Source organism: Condylostylus longicornis, unplaced genomic scaffold (assembly GCF_029603195.1).
Source record: "Condylostylus longicornis isolate FDR11 unplaced genomic scaffold, ASM2960319v2 ptg000055l, whole genome shotgun sequence".
Classification (NCBI taxonomy): domain Eukaryota; kingdom Metazoa; phylum Arthropoda; class Insecta; order Diptera; family Dolichopodidae; genus Condylostylus; species Condylostylus longicornis.
Window position 1 is genome coordinate 1,056,035 of NW_026578024.1, and position 26,091 is coordinate 1,082,125.

Here is a 26,091-nt window from a genome sequence, read left to right on the forward strand (position 1 = left end):
ATAAATGTACGTACATGCATATGTATTTTGGTATATACGTACATATGTATTCACATTTTATGAACTTAAATTTATTTAAAATCATTTTGAAAGGAAGGCTGTTTCGTTTTTCTTATGATACGCTTGCCTATACGTTTGTTACGAATCTGTTGTGATTGCTTTTAAAAAAAGTTATCGTGTTATTTAAGTGCATCTCTTGACAATTTCAATTTACACATACATATGTATGTATTTTTTGTATATTTGTCACTATGTAAACATGAAACGTAAATTTAATTTAAGAAGTCTAATTGAAAATTAATGAATCAATATATAAAAATGAAATCAGTTCTAATTAAAATGATTAGTTCACATATGATTTTTTGGGAAATTTTTGAGGGTAAGCTCAAAAAAATGCGTCTGCTTGATTATTGAAACATAATCCCTTTAACATTAAATTTAAAATGCTTTGATCATATGTAATTGTTTTAAAAGCAATTTTGGATTTTGAGATAAGAAAAAAACATTAGAAATTTAAATGAAAAGCAGGAACAAGAAGAAAGTTTATTAAAAATAGTACACAATGTTGTATACAAGAGAAAAATGTTTTTCGTTAATCGCGTTGTTAAAGACAGGTTTTTTCAAATGTCAAATTTCTTATTTGACTATTAAAGTCTCTGCTCAGAATACTTCTCTGTTCCTCTTAGTTATTTTCAATACTACAACTTTTTATGTAAACGAAAGTCGCCTTTAGTTTAATGTCTATCAACGAAATATGAACATATTTTATGAAAAGAAGAAATCCAGATACTGAATTCTTAATTCAATTTTTTGATTTTGGTTTTGCGGGTAGAAATTTGCATTCGTTTTCAGTTTAATCAAAGTGTTCTTAACTTACATTCTTACTTACATTATTAACTTATGTTCTTAACACTACATTCCGATTTTCCACAAAATATTAACTATCAATCTAGATTTAACAAAATGTTGTCGTAAACCAAGGTTTTGGTATACAGCAAAATAATTTTATGTATATTATATTTACACTATCCCTTGTTGGATAATTCAATAAGCACACACACATACAACATTATGAACGAATACAAATGAACCTTTACATTTATGAAAATTTTGTTATAAATTTTAAATTTAAATTTATTTATAGAATGGGGAAAAAATTTCCAATAAAACTTTTGCTCGACATGCATGTGATATTTTTAATCCTTCATTAGAATTAATTGAATTTCAAAAGTCAATTCTTTTAGTTCAAACAAGCTACAATGTATCAAATGAATTTTCAATATTATTTATAAATTCAGGAGGATGTAAAAAAGACAAAGTTAGTAGCTATTAAAAACGAGGAAATTGATTTTTTTCTCGATATACATAAATGAATATGCATACATATATGTACATGCAATATATCCATACGGATATGCACATTTGCATAAACTTAATTGAAAAATTCATGATCAAGTTTTAATAGTTTAAAGGTGCAAATATAATTTAAGAAAGATTTAATTGAGATGCAAAATAATTTAATAATTGCAACAAGTGTCTGTAAATATTTCATATATGTACTTCTTAAAATACGATGCGATTTTAAAAGTTGGATACTTCTTTTATTATCTAATTATTTGGAACAACAGTTCTGTAACTATTTTAGGCATATCACCTCACCTATTTGATTATTTTACTGTTTATACTGTATTAATTTTCATTTTACTGTACTTTCGATTTAACTAAATGTTTTCGAATATTATCAGTGACAGTTTTTATATTACATAATGAACTGTAAAAAGTTTTTCGTTAAGTACAAGAGGACTACAAAATTTTAAGTTATAAATTGTGTAAAATTTTTAATAAGCAAAATGGAGTTTTAATATGAAATGAAACAAAGTTGAAGTCTGTCATTGACTGCTTCTATTGTTGAAGCGCCGGTTGTAAATTACAAAATTATTTTAAATTTTTATAAACTTATATAAATTTTACATGTTGCATAATGTTGCACTTTTGATTAATTTATTAAAAATCAGTTTGTGGTATAATTGAAACTTGAATTGCGGAAATAAATTTTGCGATCCATTTATAAATAAATATTGATAAATACATACTAGCTTTTACTAAATTTAAATGAAAATCAAATATTTTAAAAGTACAAATTTATTTTCTATTTAAAAAACAAATAATAAAAATTTTTACATTTCGTGAACATTTTAACAGTGCAATTAGAGCTTATTGAAGCGATTAAATGCATTCAATTCAAATACGTTTGTTTTGTAAAAGGAAATCTCAATTAATTCAAACGGATATTTTACAAATCACATTTTTTATTCCGGTTAATTTTAATCAATTACAAATAATTTGAGTCAGCCATTATAAAGTTAAATGTTGAATTAAAACAATTGAAACACTGGAAAGCTACCTCAATTTTATTACTAAATGATTTCAATAAATGCAGTCAATTAAACCTGTGATCTGCTAACTGGGTAATTTTTCTTTAGAGCTTGCTTTCGGTTTAAGTAATGCAAGCAACGTATTGAAATAATGCTCTAACTATTTTGCATAAATTTTTGAGAAATCTTACTGCAATAATTTCGAAAATGTATAGTTAAACGAAAACCGGGTATGATATAACTCTAAATTTGAAACCGTGACATTCGTTTACAGAATTTACAAATTGGTTTTCGTTTCGACCTACAACTTGAAAGCCAAAGAAGCTATGAAAAAACTTTATTCCAGAGAAATAAGGCCTTCACTAACATCTTTTTGTTTACGTATCAAATATCTTTATAATAAATGTTACAGAAAATTTGCTATGAGAGGAGCAAATAGAGTGAAACTAAATTTTTTTGCAAATTTTTCTGTAAATGTGCCAAAAAAAGGATGCAATTATTAATTTATAGAAAGAACAGAGTGTATAATTATAGTCGTTACTCATTCGATGAAATATTAGCCTCCAGTAGAAATTCAAGTTTATTTAAGTAACATTGGGATTTATACGTTTATTTGCTTCTTATAATAATAACTAATGCAGAATCTTGTAAAATTGACATTGAAGAAATTTGGAAACAACTGGCAATACTGTTAGAGCAGTCATGAATAATTGAAAATTTTATATTGTAAAACACGCTATTAAAATTTTTACTTCCCAATTTCGACCTCAAAATTTTACTCTATTGTATTAGCTAATGTATTAAAACATTTTTAAAAACTTTCCTTTCCCGTACAAGAAATTTCGTGTAAAATTTTAATAAACCAGTTCTTCTAAAAGAGTTCATAATAATCAATGTACAAATAAAAAGTGTTTTTCAATTAATTTTTTATTAATTGTTAATTAAATAGTTTTGTAGGAATAGTGGAAAAATGCCAATGAAAGTCTAAAAAAATTTAATTTATTCGAATTTTAATTACCTTTCCCCTATTTTAATAATTTTTAATAATAAAAAAGCAGAAATAATTAAATTTTCCGCAAATTAATTAAATTTTCATTATTTAATTTTTTTTCAAAACTTTTCTTTTTCACTTTCAGATTCAATTATAATTTAAAATAAAAAAAAACTTAAAAGAAAACATAAAGAGAGGAGCAAATAATTTACTGAGCTTTTGTTTTTTGGTTTTCTAATTTTTTACCCACTACAATAACAACAGCAACATCACATATGACAAACTCTTTTAAAATTTTATTTAAAAGGTGAGTAAACCATTTTCATATTTTAAACAAACACACACTCATATCCGAAAATACGTAAGCGTAAATGTTGATTAGCAACTCAAAATATAATTACGATAAGATGGTCAAACTTTATTCAAAAAATCTGATGTGGTCAGCACATTGTATATTGCCTAGTTAAGTGAAAGGGTTACAGAATATTATAAAAACGTCTTTTAAATAATTCTTTCCAATTTTTAGGACATTAGTAAGGTTATAGTTAACATACCTAGAAAAATGTAAATTTGGCTCTTAGTAGAGTTTCGCTTTGTGCTACCGGAATTCTCAGAAATGCTCGCCAGTTAACCAGAACTCAAATATTAAATTTCAAGAAATTCCAGCGGACGGTCGAGGAAAGCTTATACATACATATATGAAATTTCAAGTAAATCGATTGAATATTTTCTTCAAAATGTTCAAAAATGTAAAACAGGCCCGCTAAAAAGTGCAGTTCCCGAGCCCTGATATATCCCAAAAGTTGATCAATCCGTGCCATGGTGGAAATAAACTTACATATAAAATTTCATCAAAATCGGTTCAGTAGAACTTGAGATACACGCGTGCACACACAGACCGACAGACCGACAGACCGAAAACTCGATATGCAAAATTTGTTGCCATCACATAACCTGCCTATTGTTTACACAATACGAATATATACACATATACGTATGATAGAATAGGTGCATGTATTGTATACAGAGTTAATATAGAGTTTTATACAAAGCAATAACAGAAGTATGTTAATTGTCAATGCTGACAATCAAATTTTGATTGTCATAAAATGACATTCAAATTTTGTTAAAAATAATCGAAAATGGCATATGGTAGGTAAAGGACTATTTGCTCTGGCATTACATGCCTCAAAAATTCATCGAACGGTTTTGAATTTTTATTATCATTGGTTCAGTCAAAATTGAAATGCATGAGTACACAGACCTACATTTCTTTAAAAGTAGTTTATTAATGCCATCGCACAATCTCTTTTATTCTATGCAATGTTGTCGGTAAAAGTTTGTAGACTTCAGAATGCAAAGCGATTTCGGTGCAAAGATAATAATGTTCTTATGTTTTCCTTTAAAATTTTATATATGTGCGGGCCACTGAAAATTAAGGTGGCACGGTTAGCACCCATTTTAAGAGATTGAAAAACTTGAATGGCTGGAATCCAATGCGAATTAATCTTTAGTACTGAATAATAACAACTGAAAAAAACTGCGGGCCTGAACAATAACTTTAAACATCTAAGATAAGCTATAAAGTAAGACTTTTGACTTAAATACTCATATATACATATGTATGTTTTAATTTTTAGTGCTGATTGATTCTGAAAAATCTTTTAAATGTTTTAATGTTTAACTAAAATGTCTTTATATTTAACTAATGTCTATTATAATCTCTATAAGTTAGATATAAAGACATTAGTTTAACAGTCTCTCCACAAGAAGAATTCGTTTGTACATGCTTTCAATCGTTAATTGAGATAAATATAGAAAAAAAACTCTTGGTTTGTGGGTTTTGAAAACAAAAGTAAACAAAAAATTAAATTACATACAAAATTTATGTTTGTGCACTTGTGCTTCTTGACTTGAAAAATTACTGTGATGCAATATATATACGTACTTAATAATATTGTTATATATGTGAGGTATATTAAATATCTTATGGCATAAAGCTTCAAATCTTATATGAATATGAAAACAATTTTTCAAGCATGACAAAAAATTAAAAATTGCATAAACAAAACCGTATTTTTTTTAACATAGATAAAGAAACAGTTTCAGATTTTCTTTTATTTTTAGGAAAATGTTGCACATCATAAAATTTTACCCGGTTATGTATGTCGCTTACATTGTACGATTTTAGATTTAGTATAGTAGGTGGTTTTTGAATAGTTTTGAATGTGAATGTGTATAGGTAACAGTATATGCTCTAACAAAATGTAAAAAGAAATTGCGAATTTCACGGTTGGTTGATCAAATCAGCGAAATTAAGGAAATTAAATACAAATTTGAAAAAGTAAAATAGAGAAAAAGAAGCAATGCAGATAGTTTTAAGCATAGAACACAGAAATTTTATTTTTTTAAAATTCTGCATGGAATGTTTAAAAATTTCGAGATATTTAATCCCCTTTACAAGTAAGTGTGCTAAATCAATTCGAAAGCATTTATTGCAAAAATTGAAAGGCATGAAAGCATAAGAAATTAATTGTTTAAGCTTGAATGGAAGTTATTGCATTGCATACTAAAAGCATTACCCGTACTCAATGTTATTTCAAAAGAATTATGTATATGTTAACTATAAATACTTTCAACATTAATGAATTTAGAAAAAAAATTATTAAAAATTCCTCTACTTGAATTCATTTTTCGAAAAAATTGGTGTAACTCAGTGATTGCTGCTCAATAAATTAAAGTATAATTATAAAAGACTGATTTTTTTTTAGTGTTTGTCACTGAAAGTTAAACTTAACAAGTTATTAAAAGATGAATTTTACGATTTATTTTATGGAGTTTCAAAGATGTTTTTGTGTTAAGAATGTTTGATGGTTCACCATTGTAATTTATTCCATGTAATTACTACATTAAAAATTACATTTTAAAATATGTTGTAATGGTGGCTTCCAAAACAACGTCGAAGCTGTAAACATAAACACAAAAGTAAAGCCAAAAAACAAGAAATTTTAATAAACATAATTTACTTTTTAATAAATGCATTTCTTAATATACTTGTTGATATTTGGAGCTTTCTATCTTAACGGATATGAAAATTTTATAAACGAGTGGAAGTTAAGAATGAAACCCACATATTGAAGCCAATTTTCTTTTCAATTTTATTGGAATTAATTGTGCCAAAACACTATCAAAATCTTAATTAAATATGCATCCTGCACAAAATTTTTTATGTAAGATCCGATCACATCCAAATGATTCTTTATGTATATTTTCTAAAATTTTGATTAATTACAAGATTGTTGAGTTCCGACAATATGAATACAAGCTTTAAGCATATGTGTACTTAATTTGTGCACAAGTATATGTGACGGTCGGATGCAATCTTAATTATATGTTTATTATTTCAATTTTTATCTTAATTTGGAAATCTTGTAATTAAACATGGTTAGTATTGTTAGTAAAATATCTTAATTGCACACGTCAAAATCTCAAAGAAAGAACAGAAAAAAAAACTCTTCGCGTGACCTTCATGGTACTTAACGCTTTTTGACCCCGTCATATAATGCTAAACTATTAAAATTGATGAACAAAATTGTTTTTTTTTTATCATCTTGAATGTTAAAATCAAAATTTTTTACAATTTTGTATAAACTTTGGTTTTACAAAAAGCATCCAAATATCCGCAATTTAAAAAAATTGTGTAAATTGATATGTTTCCGTTTATTATTTATGAGTTTGTATGTGCCATATTTTATTTATATAGATAGTGTTCTTTAAAGAAAAATCGGAATAATTTTTATGCTGTGATACTTTTTTTTTAAATATTTTAATCAGTCAAAAATTTAGTAACATGGCATTGAATAAGTGTTTTTACTGTCGCAGTTTTCAGAAAAAATTAAAAGATTACCTAACCTTGAAATTATTTCAATTTTACTTTTTAATACAAACTTGGAAAAATATAAATTACAGATTTGAGATTTAATTTTTATATTTAATAATGTGTTTGTGAGATTTTAGGCGAAGTTTTTTTTAGTTGCAGAGAAACCACAACCAAAAAAGAAATCTTCTAAAAGTCAGTTTGACGGCCTTAGCCAATTGACTGATTCAAATAATTTTGTGAATGTTAAAAATCCACTTGATTACTTAGTACGTGAATGTTAAAGTGACGTGACAGAATAGAAATGACTTGCTCTCCAATAAAATCTATTTAGAATTTCATGAAACACCTTTGATTTCAATTAAAACACGACAAGAGACACCTTATGTAATTCATTTACATGTTAAATCTATTAAAGTAAAAGATGTTAGGCACTAATTTCAAAGGAGATTGACATTTATATTGGAAAAGCATGACATCTGTTGTGTATTTTTGAAATTTTTTATTACATATAGTATTGAACAGGTATGTTTAGGTTTCCATTCAAGTGAATTGAATATTGTTCCCCAGGATAAAAAGTATTTAATATATTATATGTACATATATATACATTTGATATACATATAAACATTCATAATGTTAATATTCTTTGCTTACGTGTTTTTTATTAGTCTTTAATAATTTTCCAGTGTGATAGCATAAATTATATTGCTGGTATATGTATTAGGCAGTGTTTAAACATTAATTATTTTTTACATACATATGTATAATGAAGCTATACAATTTCACATACTAAATTTTATTTTTTTGACTATACATATAGCAGTTTCTGAAACGGCTTATTTTATAAATATAATTTGTATCATTATTCTGAGCCATTTTTAAACGTTTTTGTGGGCAAAATATTTTAGTCTCAGGGTGACTTCTCTGAATTATCCAATTCTATGCTAATATTGATTTTAAGATTTGTAGCAAATAAACATGTACATGAATGTTTTCATAAGATAATGTGGCACTAAAACTACGTTCCAATCAACTGATTTCAAAGGAATTTAATCAGAATCTAATTTTTAGAGGAAATTATCACTCGATCAAACAAATTTAATGAAGAATGTTTAACGTATAAATTGTAAACGATGGCCAAGTTTTGAACACTTTACATACTTACATACATACAAAAAACTTGATTTGAAATTTTCATCCCGTCGTATTTTTTTATTTATTATTCTTGTCTACTTTTCGTTATCTAGATACCAACATTTTTTAGAAAAAATGTACAAGTGTATGTATGTAGATAATACAAAATTCCATAAATTTTTCGTATTTACTTATGTATGTATGTATGTACATACATAATATATATTTAGCTGTTGGGCTACTCTTAAATAATTTTTCAACGGTTCTTACTGGATTTACTTCTTCAAGGAATTAAAAATTTAACAACTTTTAATTTATTTATTTTGAAAATTTTGCTAAGAATAACGCATCTTGGAATGAATGTGATCAGAAACCGCTTGAAAACCATTTTTCTTCTAAATTAATATTGCCAATATCTACATATAAAATTGCTTGTAATTATATTTTACAATCTGGCATTTAATTTTAATAATGTTTTTAACTGTGCCATACATTTCATACAGCTGTCATTAATTTGTAGATAACTGTAATTATAGTTCTTTTGCTAGCATCTTGTACTACATTTCATTTATACTTTGGCTTTTTTCTTTAGAAATTTCTTGTGTTCGGAACAAATTAATTCTTTTTTCTGGTCTGCCATAATTATGTGGTTTTAATTTTTAGCACTTTCCCAAGAAGTATTAAAAAAAGTGCTTATTAGTTTCGATCTGTCCGTCCTTATGAAACTTAAATTTCATATGTACTAAGATCTTTTCTAGAAACTTATTTCCGTAGAAAAATATTTTTACCTACTTATATTCCATGTTCACAAATGGCTTATATAGTTATGAATTTAGGAACGTTTTTTTGACTTTGATACTATCGAGATAGGGGTTCTGTTGTACAACTTGAAACTAATTTTGATCATATATTTCAAGAACTTAATGCAAATTTCAACATTATTGTACTTTATAGTAGGTTTTACTGTTTAAAATTCACATTAAATCCAGCAGTTATGTGTTAAACTAATTATTTTAATAGCAAAGCCACTAATTTAGAAGAGCAATTATAAACAAAAAGATAACGGGCTATTTATGAATTCTCAAAATTTTACGTCTCTAAATTCATTCACTCGTACAGGACGGGGATCACAGAGGTAACAAGATCAACCGTCCCCCCTCTCTTTCATTAAATTTCTTTTACTCTTAATTACATTATGTTAATTTCTTTACTCTTTCTTGTGTTTAAAACCGAAAAGAACATAACACGCACAAGTATTATGTATAAAGTAGATATTTCAAATGCGTGTAAGCAATTTCTATCGTGTGAAATTAATACCATTGCTTGTTTAAATTTGTTATTTAAATTTCGAGTCTGAAAATTTAATTCACAATGGGGAGATAGTTTATTTGATTATATATTTGTGTCACAAATTTTGATTTTTTTATAAATAGTGGTTTTTGTTAAAAAATTTTCATAATTATTCAATCCTCATGCATCTGTAATTGATTTTGCATCGCAAATTGCTATTTATATGCATGTATACAGCAGCCGCGAACCTGAAAAATAAAAGATTTTTTTCTTATTATAAAACACAATCACAATAGTTGTGCTTTGTAAAGGCGCCTGATACAATTTCACTCATCTTTTGATATTTGAAATCTTAAAAATAGCATGTTGTTTTTTATTTTATTATTTAAAAAAAAAAAATAATCACGCTTTTTATACGACTTGCAGAAAAATAGAAAATTTCTTTTATTTTCAATAAAATGCAAATTTTGATTCATTGGAAAACAGTGCACAGCTAGTAGGATTGTTAACAATGATTTTCTTTTTCTTGTTGTAAAATGATTTAAAATTGGTTTTTCATGAAAGTTCTCATCTTTGTATTTTATCTTCAAACATTAGTGGCTTTTCTTATGCATAATGTTATATTAAAACTTGTGTTATATTGTTTTCATTTTTTCCCAAAAGAATTTGAGAAAATTGTCAGTTATGGTATACCTTGCATTAATTTTTAGTTTTATTATTCAAAAGTAGCATTACAAGCATTCATATTATAAAATGTATATGAGAGATAAAAGCAAATATTTCAATAAATAATTGACTTTCATTTACTAATTTTTTGGGAAATTACACTCAACTTATAAAAAATTTTACGTGCATAATCTGAATTGAAAGCAATTCAAAATTTAAAGATGTATAATAAGTTTATAAAACAGTATTACAGAGTTGAAAAAACCAATAAATGTAAAAATTTTAACTATTAAGAGCTACAAAACACACAAAAGATTCTAATAATCACCATGAGACGAATGGTGTTTCAATGAATCTAATTCCTTTACTTGTAATTGTCACACAGCCGATCTAATGGCGTTTAACGTTGACTGATATGCTTTTCTAAAGTAACAAAGCAAATAGTATATTATGCGTAAATCTCAAAATTTACTCTCATAAATTACCCCCACCCTCATTTGAACCAGCCTGAGTTCTTAGTTAACTGGTTTAGGTCCTTGCTAAATGATGAAGGAATTTGTGAACCACGGTTTCGATTCCTCGTGTACATAAAGTTCCGATGTGTTACACAGACAGTCTTAATAATGCATTTCCAAAACAATGATTTGTTTAAATTTATTTTTAATGTAGATGTGGATATAGCTTTCTGCCTGATTTACAAAATGTTATAAGCGTCTTATGTAATACAGAACTCATAATGCTATATGTATACGTTATAAAATACTTCACTTATGATCTAATAAAATTTATAAAGTTAATGATGCCTAATAAAGAATTTGAACAAAGTAAGTTAAACGACTGATATTTTATTTAAAAGAGAAAGAGGGAGAAAAAAGAAAATTAACCAATGTAATCAAAACTGACTGATTTACATATATGTATAATAGTATGCATATATGTATAGAAGATGGGGCTTGTTAGGTTTTTTATATACACATATGCATACATGGTGCATATACGAACTCGAAAAAAAAAATTCAAGCAATTGACTAGGAAATCTCATTTAAAAAATTAATAAATTGGTAATGCATGAATTATTTTCCATTTCAAAATGAAACTTTTTATAAGTGCAAAAGGGAACAGAAATAGGCCACAATATTTAAATCAAAAATATTTACAAAATTTGAAATGTCCATAAGTATATCGACATTCGTGTACACATGTATGTATTTTGGTTTTTGTAAATTTTTACTTTATAATAATGTGCATTGTTTACATATGTACATATGTATGTATGCATGTACCAATAGATTTTTATGCTACTGTATTCACAAACGACAGTACCGCATTGCGCCTCTCTCTGCCCATTGTCAGAATAATAATATTTATTATACTGAAGACTAGAGCATATTATAATGTAGACTGAATAACGGTTATCACATCAATCAAAAAAAGTTTTAGCGCTTATTTATTGTATAACCTTAGTTAGTCAGTAAGAAATTTATAGGCTCGAAATAATATGTTGAATGAATTGTTAATAATATAAAATATTTATTAGAATATTAAATTTTGGCGAATTATTTACTTATCTCGTATATGAATATACATACATACGTACATATGTATGTACATATGCCTTAATAATTTTGAATGGCTACGAAATATAATTTTGAATATATAAAAAGTCGACATTGTGTTCATACAATCTAATAAGAGAAGTTCTCTTTAATTTTTCTTATAAATATCAAGATCATTTAGATTAGATATTATGTACATAAATGCTCCTATATGTTAAGTATGCAAACTGTGAGTGCAAAGGAGAGATACACTTCAATGAATTGTATAGTTCCGCGATCTTATGTAAATCTTTGTTATTTATTTAAATTAACAATATCGCATTCGCAATATTGTTGTTGAAACTTTAATTTTATTTTAATTTAATTTAAATTTGTTTTTTGGTACCCAGTAAACATTTACATATGTATACGTATAGGCGTTGGTTAAACTTAATTCTTAGTGATTTATATTTATGGTGGTTGGATTATAAATCTTTCTGTGATTTCTGGAAAATAGAGTGCAATCTACCACATTTTTTTTTTATACAAAAAATCCGTGTGGTTACTTTAATACGAGTATTGTGGCAAAAAATTTCAATTTTTGGAACATTACAACTTAAAGAAATTTCCATAGATTCTCAGTGTTGCTAGTTCGTAATTATTGCTAGTTCGTAATTAGTTCTTTGATTGATTTTTATTTTAAATTATTGCACATAGTCTTTTGATTTAACTTTTATGGTCTTCGCAATTTGGATTTTTTGTAACGATTTAGAACTTTTTTTTGTTAATTCAGCCCAAATAATCAATTGCAAATAATAATAAAAATATTAGTTTTTAAATTTTTATTATGTGCGCTGGAAAGTGGATACGCCATTCCAGGCTTTAATTATATGACTAATCTTGCATTCAGCATGATAAATTTACATGAAAGTAACTTATTATGCGCAATTTATTATTGGCGGCGCGGTTTCCAAAATCGCATTTTTTGGAAACTGCGTAGGGTGCAAAACAACCCAGACCCGGACCTGATGTGCAATGGAGTAAACTATAGTTACGAATATTTTAGTACATATAATTTTAATGATACTTAGAATGAATCTGTTTTCATTTATCCATATATACATATATACATACATATGTACATTCTCTCAACACTGCGAATTTTATTCTAAATTTTTTAATGGGCCGAAAATTATTTTTAAATATGTAATTTGTTCATTTTTTGTTCTTTGCATATTTCACGTTATTAACTATAGTTGTTATTATAAGTTGCATGTGACAAAAATATCAGGAAGCCTAAATTTTTTAATTTCAAAGTAATTTGAAAAATTTTTGAGAACATAAAAATAAATCAGTTTCAAAAATTCATGCAGGAAAAATTTTTATTTACCTATACTGTCTTTCCACAATTTAATGTCTTTATTTTAAAATTTGAATAAAAATTTTTGAAACGCTTTAATTTTACTGTCAGTATTCATTTATATAAAAATTTCATAATATCAACTGCAGCAACTATTTTGACTTTTTTTTCTTATTTTTTAAAATTATGCGCTTAATTAATAAATTTTCTAAGCTTGAATGAAGTTTGTTTTTGTTTTCTTTTCTTCAAAGTCATATTAATTCATTGCTATATTATTTCCACAGTTCATTTATTATATATTTTTTTAAAAATAACAATAATAAAAAAATACGAATTGTTGCCGCAAAAAATTTCTGCCCATTTAATTTATTGTTAAAGTTAAAAAGCAGCCCAGACTGCATTATAAAAAATTCAGTTTTTGTTTTTCTCTTGTAACATAATAAATGCTACCAAAAAAATTTTATGCAAACAAACCACTTATCATAAAAAAACCAAATGAATAGTATATGATAAGCCGCTTTCTAGAAATCATTATTTTAGTCCGCGGAAAAAGCACAATGATATCGTGAAAATTCTTTACGAAAATGTATTTTAAATATTAATATTTGCGGCTTACTAGCTTAAATTCGCGCAAATCCTATTCAACAACCTAGTTTTAATCAATATCCCAACAAATAAAACTGATGGCCAACATATATACACATCCCTTAATTATTGTCGTGTTAAGAAGATCGACGAAGCAAACTCGATCGAAATCTGGCTGAAAATGTTTATTTTTGTTTCTCAACAAAAAAAACAGAGATTTTCCATTGAAATAAGCTTCGGTTTATTTGTTCGGCATGTGAAATTTGATCTTATCGCAATACCTTTTTTATTGTATGTAATGGACTCATTAGAACAAAAATTTGTTCATATATTTTTATTGTAGAATGAAAAAAGAATCCGTTGAAAAACTTTCTTCAACATTTTAGAAAATTTTATTAGTGTTTAAATAGATGACGATGACAATAATGATGCAACAACATTTATTTGGGACAATTTTATATGTTGATTTTATTTTTTATTTTTTAATATCTTTTCTGGTTTTGTTTGAGTATGCATGTATTTGTATGCGATAAAATCACATAAATCCTGGGTGTAGTAAAAATTACAACAACAAAAATATATTAGTGGCTATTAAACAAAGATTGAAAACTTTAAAGAATATAGAAGAAAAATTATTAACTGATGACATTTTCAGGAAAAATTATGTGTATGTAATTATGTGTTTAGTATGTTTTACAAGGTGTTTAACAAATGTTAGAATATTTTAATTGCAAAGAATTTTAATATACGTATGTAAACACTTGTAAACTATGATTCGCGTAGCAGATGTTTCTTCTTTTATAAAACGAAACTGTATTTAATAAGTACTGCAAAGCCAATGTAAGCGGGTATGGTTCGTATTCAGTTTCAATTAGATAATGAAAAATTTTGAGCCAATAAAATTTTTCTTGATTCGGTTAGTGAAGGCACCCTACAAAATATCTTCGGAACAAAGTTATTTATGATGCAGACGTAAAGATAAAAATAATGACGTCTGATTTTTATTTTATTGTGTATTAGAAGAACTTAGAAATTTTAAATATTCTTCGAAAATACTTAAGTACATATACATATGCACATATATATGTATAATGTATATATTTTTTTTAAATTTCATTAAAAATGCAAAAACATAAAAAAAAATTGGGTCATTGCTCTAGCTCACACTGCCTTAGTCAGTTTTTTTTTCTTTAATTTATTTGAAGTTTTCATTTATGTAAATTTTTTATTGAGAAAATTATAAAAAATTTTTTAAGATTTGAAATTTTATTATAATAAACTTGATAATAAATTTAGAATTATGATGATGACGGACAAGTATTATGTTTCTTTAAATTTGTTAATGTTATTTGGCTGTTTAAGTTGACCATTTGTCCAATGGGGTCTAATATATAACGTTAGTAATGTAGTAATAAGTAAGGATGAAAATTATTAAAGTTGAAATTATTACTACGAATCAGTTTTCTGTTTATATCATTTGACTTAACATAGAAACACTTGTAAGATCTTCGGCGGCAAAGACGAAAAAATTTTGAAATTTCTCTAACTCAATTTGGATAATTTTGCATTTTGAAGAAAATTTTAAACTAAATAGGAACTTTATGGGGAGTTAGACAGAATGGTTAGAGCTGTTCATAATTTTTGACCTAAATATATTTTATAATGATAGACGACTTTCGTTGTGGAAAAGAGAATTCTGCTATTTTGTTTGATTGATGTTGAACTTTGTTATCTGTCTTTTAAATATAAAAAGCGATTCGTAAGAGAAAATGCAATTGGTTCAAATGTCTAGTGGAAAATGTCGAAATACTTGATCATAGTATATCTTTCTTGATGTTATATTGCTTCCTTAAACCCTCATATCGCTCGAAAATCTTTTGTGGTCTCGAAAAAAAAAAAAAAACGAAATCGAGTGAATTCGAAAATTCTTATATTATTTAAAGTAATTTAGAGTAAAGATTGCCACGTCTCAAGTGTTTAAACTTTAAAATAGAAAAGACAATTTTTTAAAGCATATCAATCAAAATAAAAAATAGGAACTTTTTTAGTCATTTAAAACTTTAAAATATATTTGCCTTACAATTTTTAATTTAACATTCAGCATTATTGTTTATTGAAAACTTTTCAAAAATTGTTTATATTTTCATAGCCCTACTTCAATTAAAAGTATAAATGGATTTCGTTTCCGGAAGATGTATAACATACATACATAAATACATATGTATGTATGTGCATGAGTACATATTTATAAAGTACGTAGTATATACACATTTTAAATTGAATTTTGAAACATGAAGTTAAAAAAAGGTTCTTCTGTCATAAGGTCAAAAAACAATTGAGTCAAAAGACACCTGCCTGTAGTATTTTTTAAGTTGACATAAAATTTTCTTAATTTTGGAAATTAAAAGAAAGTTCTAATAACATGCTTATTTTATTTTTTTTTTCAGATAATGGCCTGACCATCAATATCGAAACTTTTTTAACATTTAAGCTAATAAAAATTTAATAAACAGACTTCAAGAGTCTCTCTATTTTCATACATATGTTTTTAACTAAAAATAATAAAACCATGTCATCATCAGCAATTTGTCCAAAATTCTCTCAGAATGCATGGCGTAAGGACTTATGCTCGAATTGTTTTAAATCCAAAGAAGACCACAAAATCTCGAATTCGAAAAATGTTAAGACTGAAACAAGTAAAATAATGTCCAAAGTGAATTCAATTTCAACGCCATCACCATCACCTTCGATATCTACCTCAGTAATAACAACAACTGAATCTTCAACAACCTCAACAGTTTCAGCAACAATACAAAACAATAATGCAATAAAACAACCAATAAAATCAATTATGAAGTATGGCATTCCGAATAAAGAAATTAAAAACAAATTAACATCTTCATCTTACTTATTAACAACATCCTCATTATCGACAGCGTCTTCTATTAATAAAAAAAGTAATAAAGTTTGTTTTCCAAAAGAATTTGTTGAAATCATTGGTTATGGTGGTGATTGGTCAGATTGTGATAATACCGACGATGAAGATAATGACTATTCAAATACTAATAGCAATAATCAAAACGAAGAAATTGTCCATTTAGATGAAGAAGATTTAGAACTAGAACGCTTGACCAAATCGAATACAGATTTTAATATGAATAATGGTAACCTGTTAGGTAATGCAACTGATAATATTAAAAAATCATTTGCACCATTAAGATTAGGTGCACCGCAACTAGATGCAGAAGGTAAAAAACAAACATTGAAAATTAGTGTACAGCCTTTCGGTGCACCTGTTAAAATGTCATCGATGAAAGAAAAATTCGAATTAAGTAAAATGGAGTACGAAAGAATTTCTAAGGAAAAAAAGATGACAAACACTACAACGTCAATGTCAACAACAACGACATCTGCAATAACATCATCCTCATCATCATCAGTGACATTAGTTGCAAATAAATCAGAATCGAATAATAAAAAAGAAAACAAAGAATTGAACAATAATAAAAAAATCACAACATCAGCAACAAATGCAACATCATTGACATCAAATATACAGCAATCATCAATTATTAATAATGTTAAAGATAGTCTAGAAACTGCTGTTGTAGCTCAAGTTGACAGTGACGGTACAAACAGTCCACCTGTCGAAAGAGCAATGGAAAAATCTCTATTAGAAGAGATTTCTGAAACTTTAGAACAAAAAAAATTACAACAGGAACAGGTAAACAAAATCATTTTTGAAAATTCTAAAACTTTGAGTTAGTGTAACTAGACATAATCAAATTAAAAAAGAATAAGCTGAATTTTTTTTTCTTTGATTCGAATATGTTAAGCAATACTCAAAATTTTATATTTTTTTTCTTAAATTTTTTTTTGTGCGAAAAATTCAATATGTGTACTGTCCTGAAAATTAATAAAATAATTAACTAAACTAACGTAAATTTTTAATATTAATCAGCTTTTCTATTTTTAAAGAGTATGCAACCCTAACTACTATATATGGAGTCCTAGCAAACATTTTCAAAAAAGTTCGTTTTCAATTCACGAAAAGCCATACACCGGAAGAAACAAAGAGCATTTTTTTCATAAACATAATTGAAATATTTTTTTATGAACTTATGAATAAAAAAAGAATTTATTTTAATCTAATAATTACTGTTATAAACAATTAAAAGTAGATATTTAATAAAATAATTAATGAAATCATGATTAAACAAAGTGGTACAAAATAAATTTGATGAAAATTATTTGATGTAGTTAACGTAGTATTGTCGATGAAAGTATTTTACAAATAATAAGGTGCTATTGGACCTTAACTGTTGAAGATCGCTTTGCAAAAAAATCATTATAAATGCGTAAAAAATTTTAAAATAACTATGAATTTTATAAATAATTTTTTTTCAATTTTCATACAATTGAGATCAATTGGATGATGAAACTTTAATTCGTATTGTAAAGTAATATTTCTTATAACTTTTCTTGTCAAATAATAAGAATTTGGTGCGGGTTTTAAATACCAAATCATGATTCCTGAATACATTATGCTGGAATTGCTTTGCAAACTGTTTATTCTGTGCCACTCTGTGTTATTTTTGAAAAGCAAAAAATCCTAGAAACAAAGATTTTTTTATAAAAATAACAAAACAAAAGTCATTAATTTTAAAATTACCTAAAAATGTTAGTGATAATTCTAATTACACATGCAATTATACATACATACACGTTTTAATTTACATATACATTGATATATCTGTACGTTTATTATACATATTATACATACATATTTTGTAATTATCTCAGCCTATCTAATATTTGTGTGTAAACTTTTCAACGTTTTAATTTTTGTTTTTGTATAAATACATTTTTGTAAAAGTTTAATTTAGTTTGATCTTTTTTTTATGTAAATTTACAAAGTTAAACATTTCAATTTTGCAATTCTTTAAATTTTTTTTATATTGTATGATTTGTTTTTCTTTAGTTTACTTTTTTTAAATAAAAATGATTATGAAAATTAACATGATCAATATGATGTTTATGTGTATATATTCGTAACATTAGCGAATCTTTATTCAACTCTTTAAAATTTCCAAGCTAGAATTTTTAAATTAGCTTACGTATTTAACATATGTTAAATCAGAAATGGTTTTCATCAATTGAAGCCTTTTCTGTAAGCTTGTTATTTATTAGGTAACGATTTTACGATTGGTTCGGCTGATAGTCTATTATTTTAGAATATGTAGAAGTAAGTTACACTAAATTCGAATCAAAAGATTAGTAGGTAAAGTTTCCCACAAGCAATCTAAGTCGTCTATGCGATGATTTAAAATGCTATGTGATGTCTTTTTTTTATAGCATACATTTGGGGTTTTCAGTTATTTAATCAACTAGTAGTTATTATTTAATTACTAGTAATTATTGCATTGCATACAATAAGAGAGGTTATGTGATCGCACGAAATTTTGTATATTTATGTTTTCGCACGAAGTGTATCGAGTTTTCTGTAGAAACACACTGCTCCATTGTAGAGAAGCGTAAAAAAATTACGATACAGAAAAATATCGGTCTGTCGGTCGGTCCGTGTGTGTACATGTGTATCTTAAGTTTGGCTGAATCGATTTTATACGTGAATATATTTTAATACTTTGTCGCGAATTGATCAACTTTTGGGATATATCAGGACTTGGGAACTAGACCGATTCAAAAATAATCAACGATTTATATAAAATTTAAATTCAGGGTGTTAAAACAATGAACCTATAAATTTTTTGGGAAGGTCAGAGCTTGGAAATCCATCTTACAATTTCTAACATATCTTCGGCTAAACTAACTTTTCAGGATATTCAGATGGTACAAAGCGAAACTCTGCTAAGAGTCAAATTTTCATTTTTCTATATTAACATACCTATTAAAAGCTTGCTACCTTTCTTAAAATTGGAAAGAAGTGTTTAAAATCATTTTCATAATCTTTATATAACACTTTTGCTAAATTAAACAATACCTATTGCGGTCGGTTATTTTCTGACCATTTGATTTTTTTTTCCTTTAGCATACACGTTCGAATAAAATGTTGAATCTTCTTGAATCCCTTATCTAATTTTTTCGTAATCACTATTACATGGAAATCTTCAAAATGTACCATTTACAACAATACACCAATACACATTTCTTTTAAATGACTAGACGATCTCTTTAAATTTTCGCAAGTCCATAATCATGACTACCTAGTCTGAGCATCAAATCAATATGTTCCAAAATCAAATCAATAAGTTGTGAAAATTCCAAAAACTTCATTATAGACATGAATTATTTGCATGAATTTGTTTGGTTTTATAATAATAATATCGAGCTTTTATTCATCTTGCATCTAATTTTTTTTAATTCAATCAGAAGATCCAATATCTTGCGACTCGGCTTCTGAATAATTATTATCGTTCTTTAAAAACCAGAAATGAAAATCTTACATTCTTAAAAATTTTATCGTAAATATTTCTAAGATGTAAAATTTTGTAAAATAAACACGCACGTATGAATAAAAAATGATTTCATGTAGTTGCATTAAATCTTTCATGTAAAATGAAAGAGAAACAGATTCAAGGGTTGTGAGGTAGGAAAAGTTTAAATTTTCAACTTTTAATTCTTATATTTTGTAAAGGATGTCAAAAGGAAATGAAATTTTATCCATCTGATTAAATTTTTTCATATGTATGTACATATGTAACTTTTTTTTTTTCAAAACAATTTCAAGAAAATATTAAAAAGATTAAATAAATATTAAAAAGAAAATTTGTTTGTGATGCAAAAAATTAGAATATCGTGCTGGATACTGTTATAATAAATTTAATCTGGTTTGATATTTTTGGGATTTTTTAATATCAATAATTTATAAGGTAAATTTTCATAATTTAAATTGTAAACCTTTTCTCTAAAATTACCATTTTCTGCATAAGGTAAAAAGAATCATTATTGGACCCGTGTTCAAACGCAAAGAGGGTACTATGATCAAGAACCTAATTTTATACTAGTTTTGTCGTTATTAATTCATTAAGGCAATTGGAATTGAACTACTCTCATAGACGAAGGGCATTTACCAAAATGCAGAACTGATGTTATTCTAATTTATTCAGTAATACAACTTATATCCTTAATAAGTGAAATTAACGTTAGACCTGTATTTTGGTAGATGACAGAAGTATTTTTCTTCTAAATTACAGTGGAAAAAAATTTTTTCTTTAAAGTAGTTTTTAATTGAATTGTTATTTTGGTTTATACAGTATTTTAAATGAATTATATTAAGCATTTAACTTTAATCCTTGTTCAAATTTAGCTTTTTTTTTCAAATAACTAATGAAGAAATTCTTTTGTATATGGGCTAGTAGGAGTCGTTTAAATCGACCAAATTATAATCAAAAATCAAAATCAAATTTACCAAAAACAAAAAAAATTTAACTGATTTTCATTAACTATTTAATTCTCATTGTTATTCAATGGAAAATTAGTAACAGTGAAATACGTTTAGGAAAATCCTTAACATTAATTTAACATTTATTCGAATTAAAATTCATTTACTAAAAATTGTTATTTTCCTTTAATTCATTGAATCATCATTCAAAAAATTGACCTAATTCCTCTATTAACCTTCTTCTGTATATCCCCTTTCCTATACAAATAAATTTCCGTTCTAGATACAAAGTAAAAACATATAGAAAAACAAAAACGAAGAAAGAAAGAAAATGGAAAAAAAACATGACCATAATGAAATATTCAATAATGCGTCCCAATAAAATATGTATTTACATATAACAAGTTTCACGCTTCTCCCCTGACTTCTATATGTAGTCTATACATTACTTACGTAACTAGAAAAAATATTTTTAACGTTGAAGAAATTATGGAATAAACCAATGAGTTATGAAGAAGCGTATTTCATAAGTAATGCTTTCTATTGAAACAGTTTTATTTTAAGTCGATGCCTATGAATTCTACATACTTACATATATACCCGCTCCATTGAAATGTGAAGTCTTTTATTTTAAAACACCTATAAAGTTTGTGAACAGTAAGTACGACAAAATGAAACTGAAAGAATTTTTTTTTCAATTTTATTTTTGTTAAACTAAAAAGCAAAACTGAAAAATCACTGTTACATTGCAGACTTAAATAAATTCTCTTTTTCCTTAAGAAGTTTTTCAAACATTTGACGGAAAGGTCAGCTTATCCCTAAAGCCAATTGTCACGAGAAGAAAAGTAACCCAGGAATGAAATGAATTTGTATTGTGAAAATATTTGAGCGTTTTTGTTTTTTAAATCAGAGCAGATTCAGGTCTGTCAAAAAATAGACCCTTGGAGCAAAAATATCGATGGACTCATATTATAGATGTCATAACAGTAATAATAGGAAGTTGCACATTCGCTTTACTTATTAATTTATAGCTCTTGTAGAAGTTGGAATATAAAAAGTTTCAACTGGCAATATTTACAATCTGAGCGACATGTAATTGTACTTAATACTGCTTTAGTACACTATTTCTGGGAAATACAGGACCTTTATCGGAAGGATTTCAATGAGAACCATTTGTAAAACACTAAAGCCAAATTTTAGTAGTTTCATGTTAATTTTAATCTTAATGACCAACACAAATTATTTTATTTTTCTAAAGTTTACTTATAACACAAATATGTATGTATACATATAAAAAGCGAGATTATTGTGCTTATCGGCTACGTTATGACATTTTTTATTCGATAATAAAAATTGTGCACATGTTGGTTTTGCTCCTACCTACGAGTATTTTCTTTAGTTTTAACGTTACAATATGCATTTGTCTTTGAAATTTTTTATATAATTACTTACTTTGTGAAACTACAATTTTATTGTATAGGATTGGCTTAAGTTGTACATATAGCGTTCTTTATTAGGGTATACTCTTATTCGTCCTTTTTCTGAAAGAAAAATTTTGCATTCATAAATAATATGAAAAATCCTCATAAACTATATACTCAAAAAAAGTCCTTGAGTTTGTTTTGCGTGATATAACATGCATATTTATAATATGTACATATTTTTTTTTGTGAAAAAATACATGATTTTTTTTTTATAATATACTTGTATGTAAATATATTCAATTTTAGGTTCATATGCTTTCTTTACTACTTTTTTTGAAGAACAGGTATTTTTAGACGTTTCGCTATACATCGCTGTTATATTTTTGAGAATTCACTTCTAATGCACGTGAACTTAGATTGCAGCACAGTGAAAAACCTTATATATGCTACATACATAAATATGTAGAAATACATTTTGCATTAAAAATCAAAATTTCAAATTTCTATTAAAATTTTGGTAATGATTACGATAACATTTTGTTTGTAAATCTGTTTCGGTTCCATTTCAGGCAAATGTACTTTAGTTGTCGCTATAATTTTTATCTTTGTTGTAAGTACGTATTTTGTGAATATACTTATAACAAAAAAAATTTTGCATACATTTGGGAGCAGATAGAGGTACAAGTACAAAAAAAGTTTTAAAGCGAAATTGAATTTTCGCTGTATTATTTTGTTAGTAGTTTTTGAGCAATATTATTTAATTTTGTTAATGTTGTACATAATCATACATACATACATATATGTACTCATTAATACTGGAAGAATTTTTAGTAATATATTTACTTGCTTAGTTTCTTATTTTGGTCTCTAAGAAAAATAAATTATGTAGTTTATAACATTGTGGTACTTATCCTGGGTAAATACAAAACACTCTAATTCAAAAAATACGATTTTAATTATCTGAAGCTATCTGAGACGTAGGTATACATTTAACTTTTCTATAAAAAATCAAACCAAATACAGTTATTTATATTTATATGAAATTACTCGATTTTTGGGGGAATTTATGATGAAATATGAATTTTTGTTGGTAATACCCACTTTTCTACATGATTTATTTCAAATAATTCTATACAATGAACTTATATACTTACATACATATTTACAAACATAATATACCAATTTTTATTTTTTCATTTTTCTGTTATTTTAGACGATAGAAACGAGCTCAACATCTGCATCAAAAATTCAGTCAGGAAAAGATGGTAGAATTAAATTTGAAGTCAACAATGCTACAGAAACGACTTCAACATCTTCAAAAACTTTTGAGTTAAAAAAATCAATCGCCAGAAATCCTCCAATTACAAAAGATCACGTAAAACCAAAAATTACGGTATTTTCGAAATATACATCAAATGGCATAGACTCATCAGACAGTAACAACGCATCAGATAACGAAAATGGTATTTCCGCTTATTATGATGTTGTAGAAACAACCGCTTCTTCAGGTAATAATGCTTACGAAAATTTACCAGATGGTAAAAGTAAGGATCAGGTTGACAATAATAATATAAAATCGAATTCAAAAAAGAATGTACTAAGTAAAGAGAAGGAAAACAATCCGTTTTCATCATCGCAATATATAACCGATATGCTGTTGTCATCGAGAACAACGTCTGCATCATATTCATTGCATGAAGGAAGTTTTATGACAAGCAAAATAACATCTGATGGACTTATTGTTACGAAATGTTCTTCGGATGATGCATTAGATTCAACTGGTTCGAGTTTTGATGGTAGTTCCGATGAAGAAGCGTCATATAACATGAATCGAAGCGAATCAGATTCCGGAATAGGAATTTCTATAACAAATGATTACAAAACAACAAAAGTAGATAAATTTGAAAAAAAATTAAGTGTTAGTACGAATAATTCGGATTACGAAGACATACAAGTGATTGAAGAGGAACCAACATCAAAAACTGTAAATTGTCCAGCAAAAACAACAAAAATACCAGATAAAACTTTTTCAGTTGAAAAGAGTCGCGAACTGGCTGGAGAACCTGACGGAAGTGCTGATCCAGATGGTACAAAGGGTGATATTGCAGAAAACTTACCAGCACTACCTAAGTCACCACCGCCAACGTCTCCTGTATCACCAGTTGGGAAAATAAAAACAGCCATGCCCGATCCTAGGTCATCCTTTTTACATGGAATGCAAAAAAATATATCATCCATTAATGCTATGAAGAAGCCGGACGTTCCAGCAAAACCTGCCAGCGTTAATGTTTTAAAAACTTTCGCAAAGAGGCAACCCACACAAGCAGAACAGCAGGTAGTTTCGCAATTGCAACAAGTGATTAAGTCGCCGATTTCAAAAACGCTAGATAATCCAGAAATTCGAGATACGCTCTCCCGAAGAGAAGGTAGTGAAGTTTCGAAAATGTTGAAGAAAGGACGAGCTCCAAATCCTCCTCCGGTAAACTTACAAATGCAAGACTTGCCAACACCACCACCAACTCCGCCGCAGCTTCATGATAAAAATTATAGCTTAAATATGGATCCCCCTAAAATACAAGCCGAAATTAAGAAAATTGTTAATTCATTTGGAGAGTCTAGCCCTAAGACATCAATGAAAACAGTTGACTCTTCTTCTCCAGTCTTATCAACAAATAGTAAATCTGAATCAATCACATCTAGTGACAGTAACCCTCATTCATGCATATATATGAGAAATCCCCAACTACAAACTGGAAATAATTTCAAATCTACTTCTCCAGTAATTCGAGAAAAAGATAAACGGGAACGTGCAATAGTTAATCCCAAATTTAGAAGCTTAAATACTTTTAGTCATCGAAAAAATCAGCAACAGCTTATAATTGCGACATCGGAACTGAAACCATCAACTCCAGAGCCGACACCTAGAAAAAATCTTTCCATGTCAGAAGAATGTCTGTCTTCCGAAATAGATAAAGCAAAACAAAAACCAAAAACCAAATTTTCTATCAAAAAGTTTTTAAGGATGGGGACAAGCAAAACTACTGATAACCTTCAAAAAAAGGATGAAATTTATTCGGAAATTTGCACTGGAGAAGATAATAACACAGTTGGTAAGCCGCGTTTGGTTATCATTCACCCAATTGATATTAATACAACAGGTGTCGAAGTTGTAAAAGATATACCAAAAAGCCCTACAACTCCAGATATAATAACAACTGCTGTTGCAGCAGGTATCATAAGTGGAAAACCTCCGGCCCCTCCGCAACGTACATTGAATATTGACGGCAACAAACTTACAACAGAAGTTAATAAACCAGCTAGACCTCCGCCACCAAAAAGTGCGGAACTAAGACGGAAACAAAAAATTGGATTTAATATAAATTTACAACAAGGTGGATCCGTTAAAACTAAAGCTGATAATGTTTATGCCAATTTAGGTAAACTATTAA

At 26.9% G+C, this 26,091-nt stretch overlaps 1 protein-coding gene across 9 annotated transcripts in view; it reads left to right on the forward strand.

The window, feature by feature from the left end:
* LOC129611654 (serine-rich adhesin for platelets) overlaps positions 1 to 26,091 on the forward strand; it is a 103,873-nt gene that overhangs the window by 74,398 nt on the left and 3,384 nt on the right. For 8 of the 9 annotated variants that reach the window (XM_055524895.1, XM_055524886.1, XM_055524892.1 and 5 more), the window contains 3 exons: positions 3,512 to 3,673; positions 16,264 to 17,540; positions 23,856 to 26,079. In XM_055524895.1, coding sequence (XP_055380870.1) covers positions 16,359 to 17,540; positions 23,856 to 26,079 — 3,406 coding nt within the window. In that variant the 5' untranslated portion in view covers positions 3,512 to 3,673; positions 16,264 to 16,358. The remainder of the gene's footprint in view (positions 1 to 3,511; positions 3,674 to 16,263; positions 17,541 to 23,855; positions 26,080 to 26,091) is intronic. The other variant, XM_055524894.1, reaches the window with a different exon arrangement.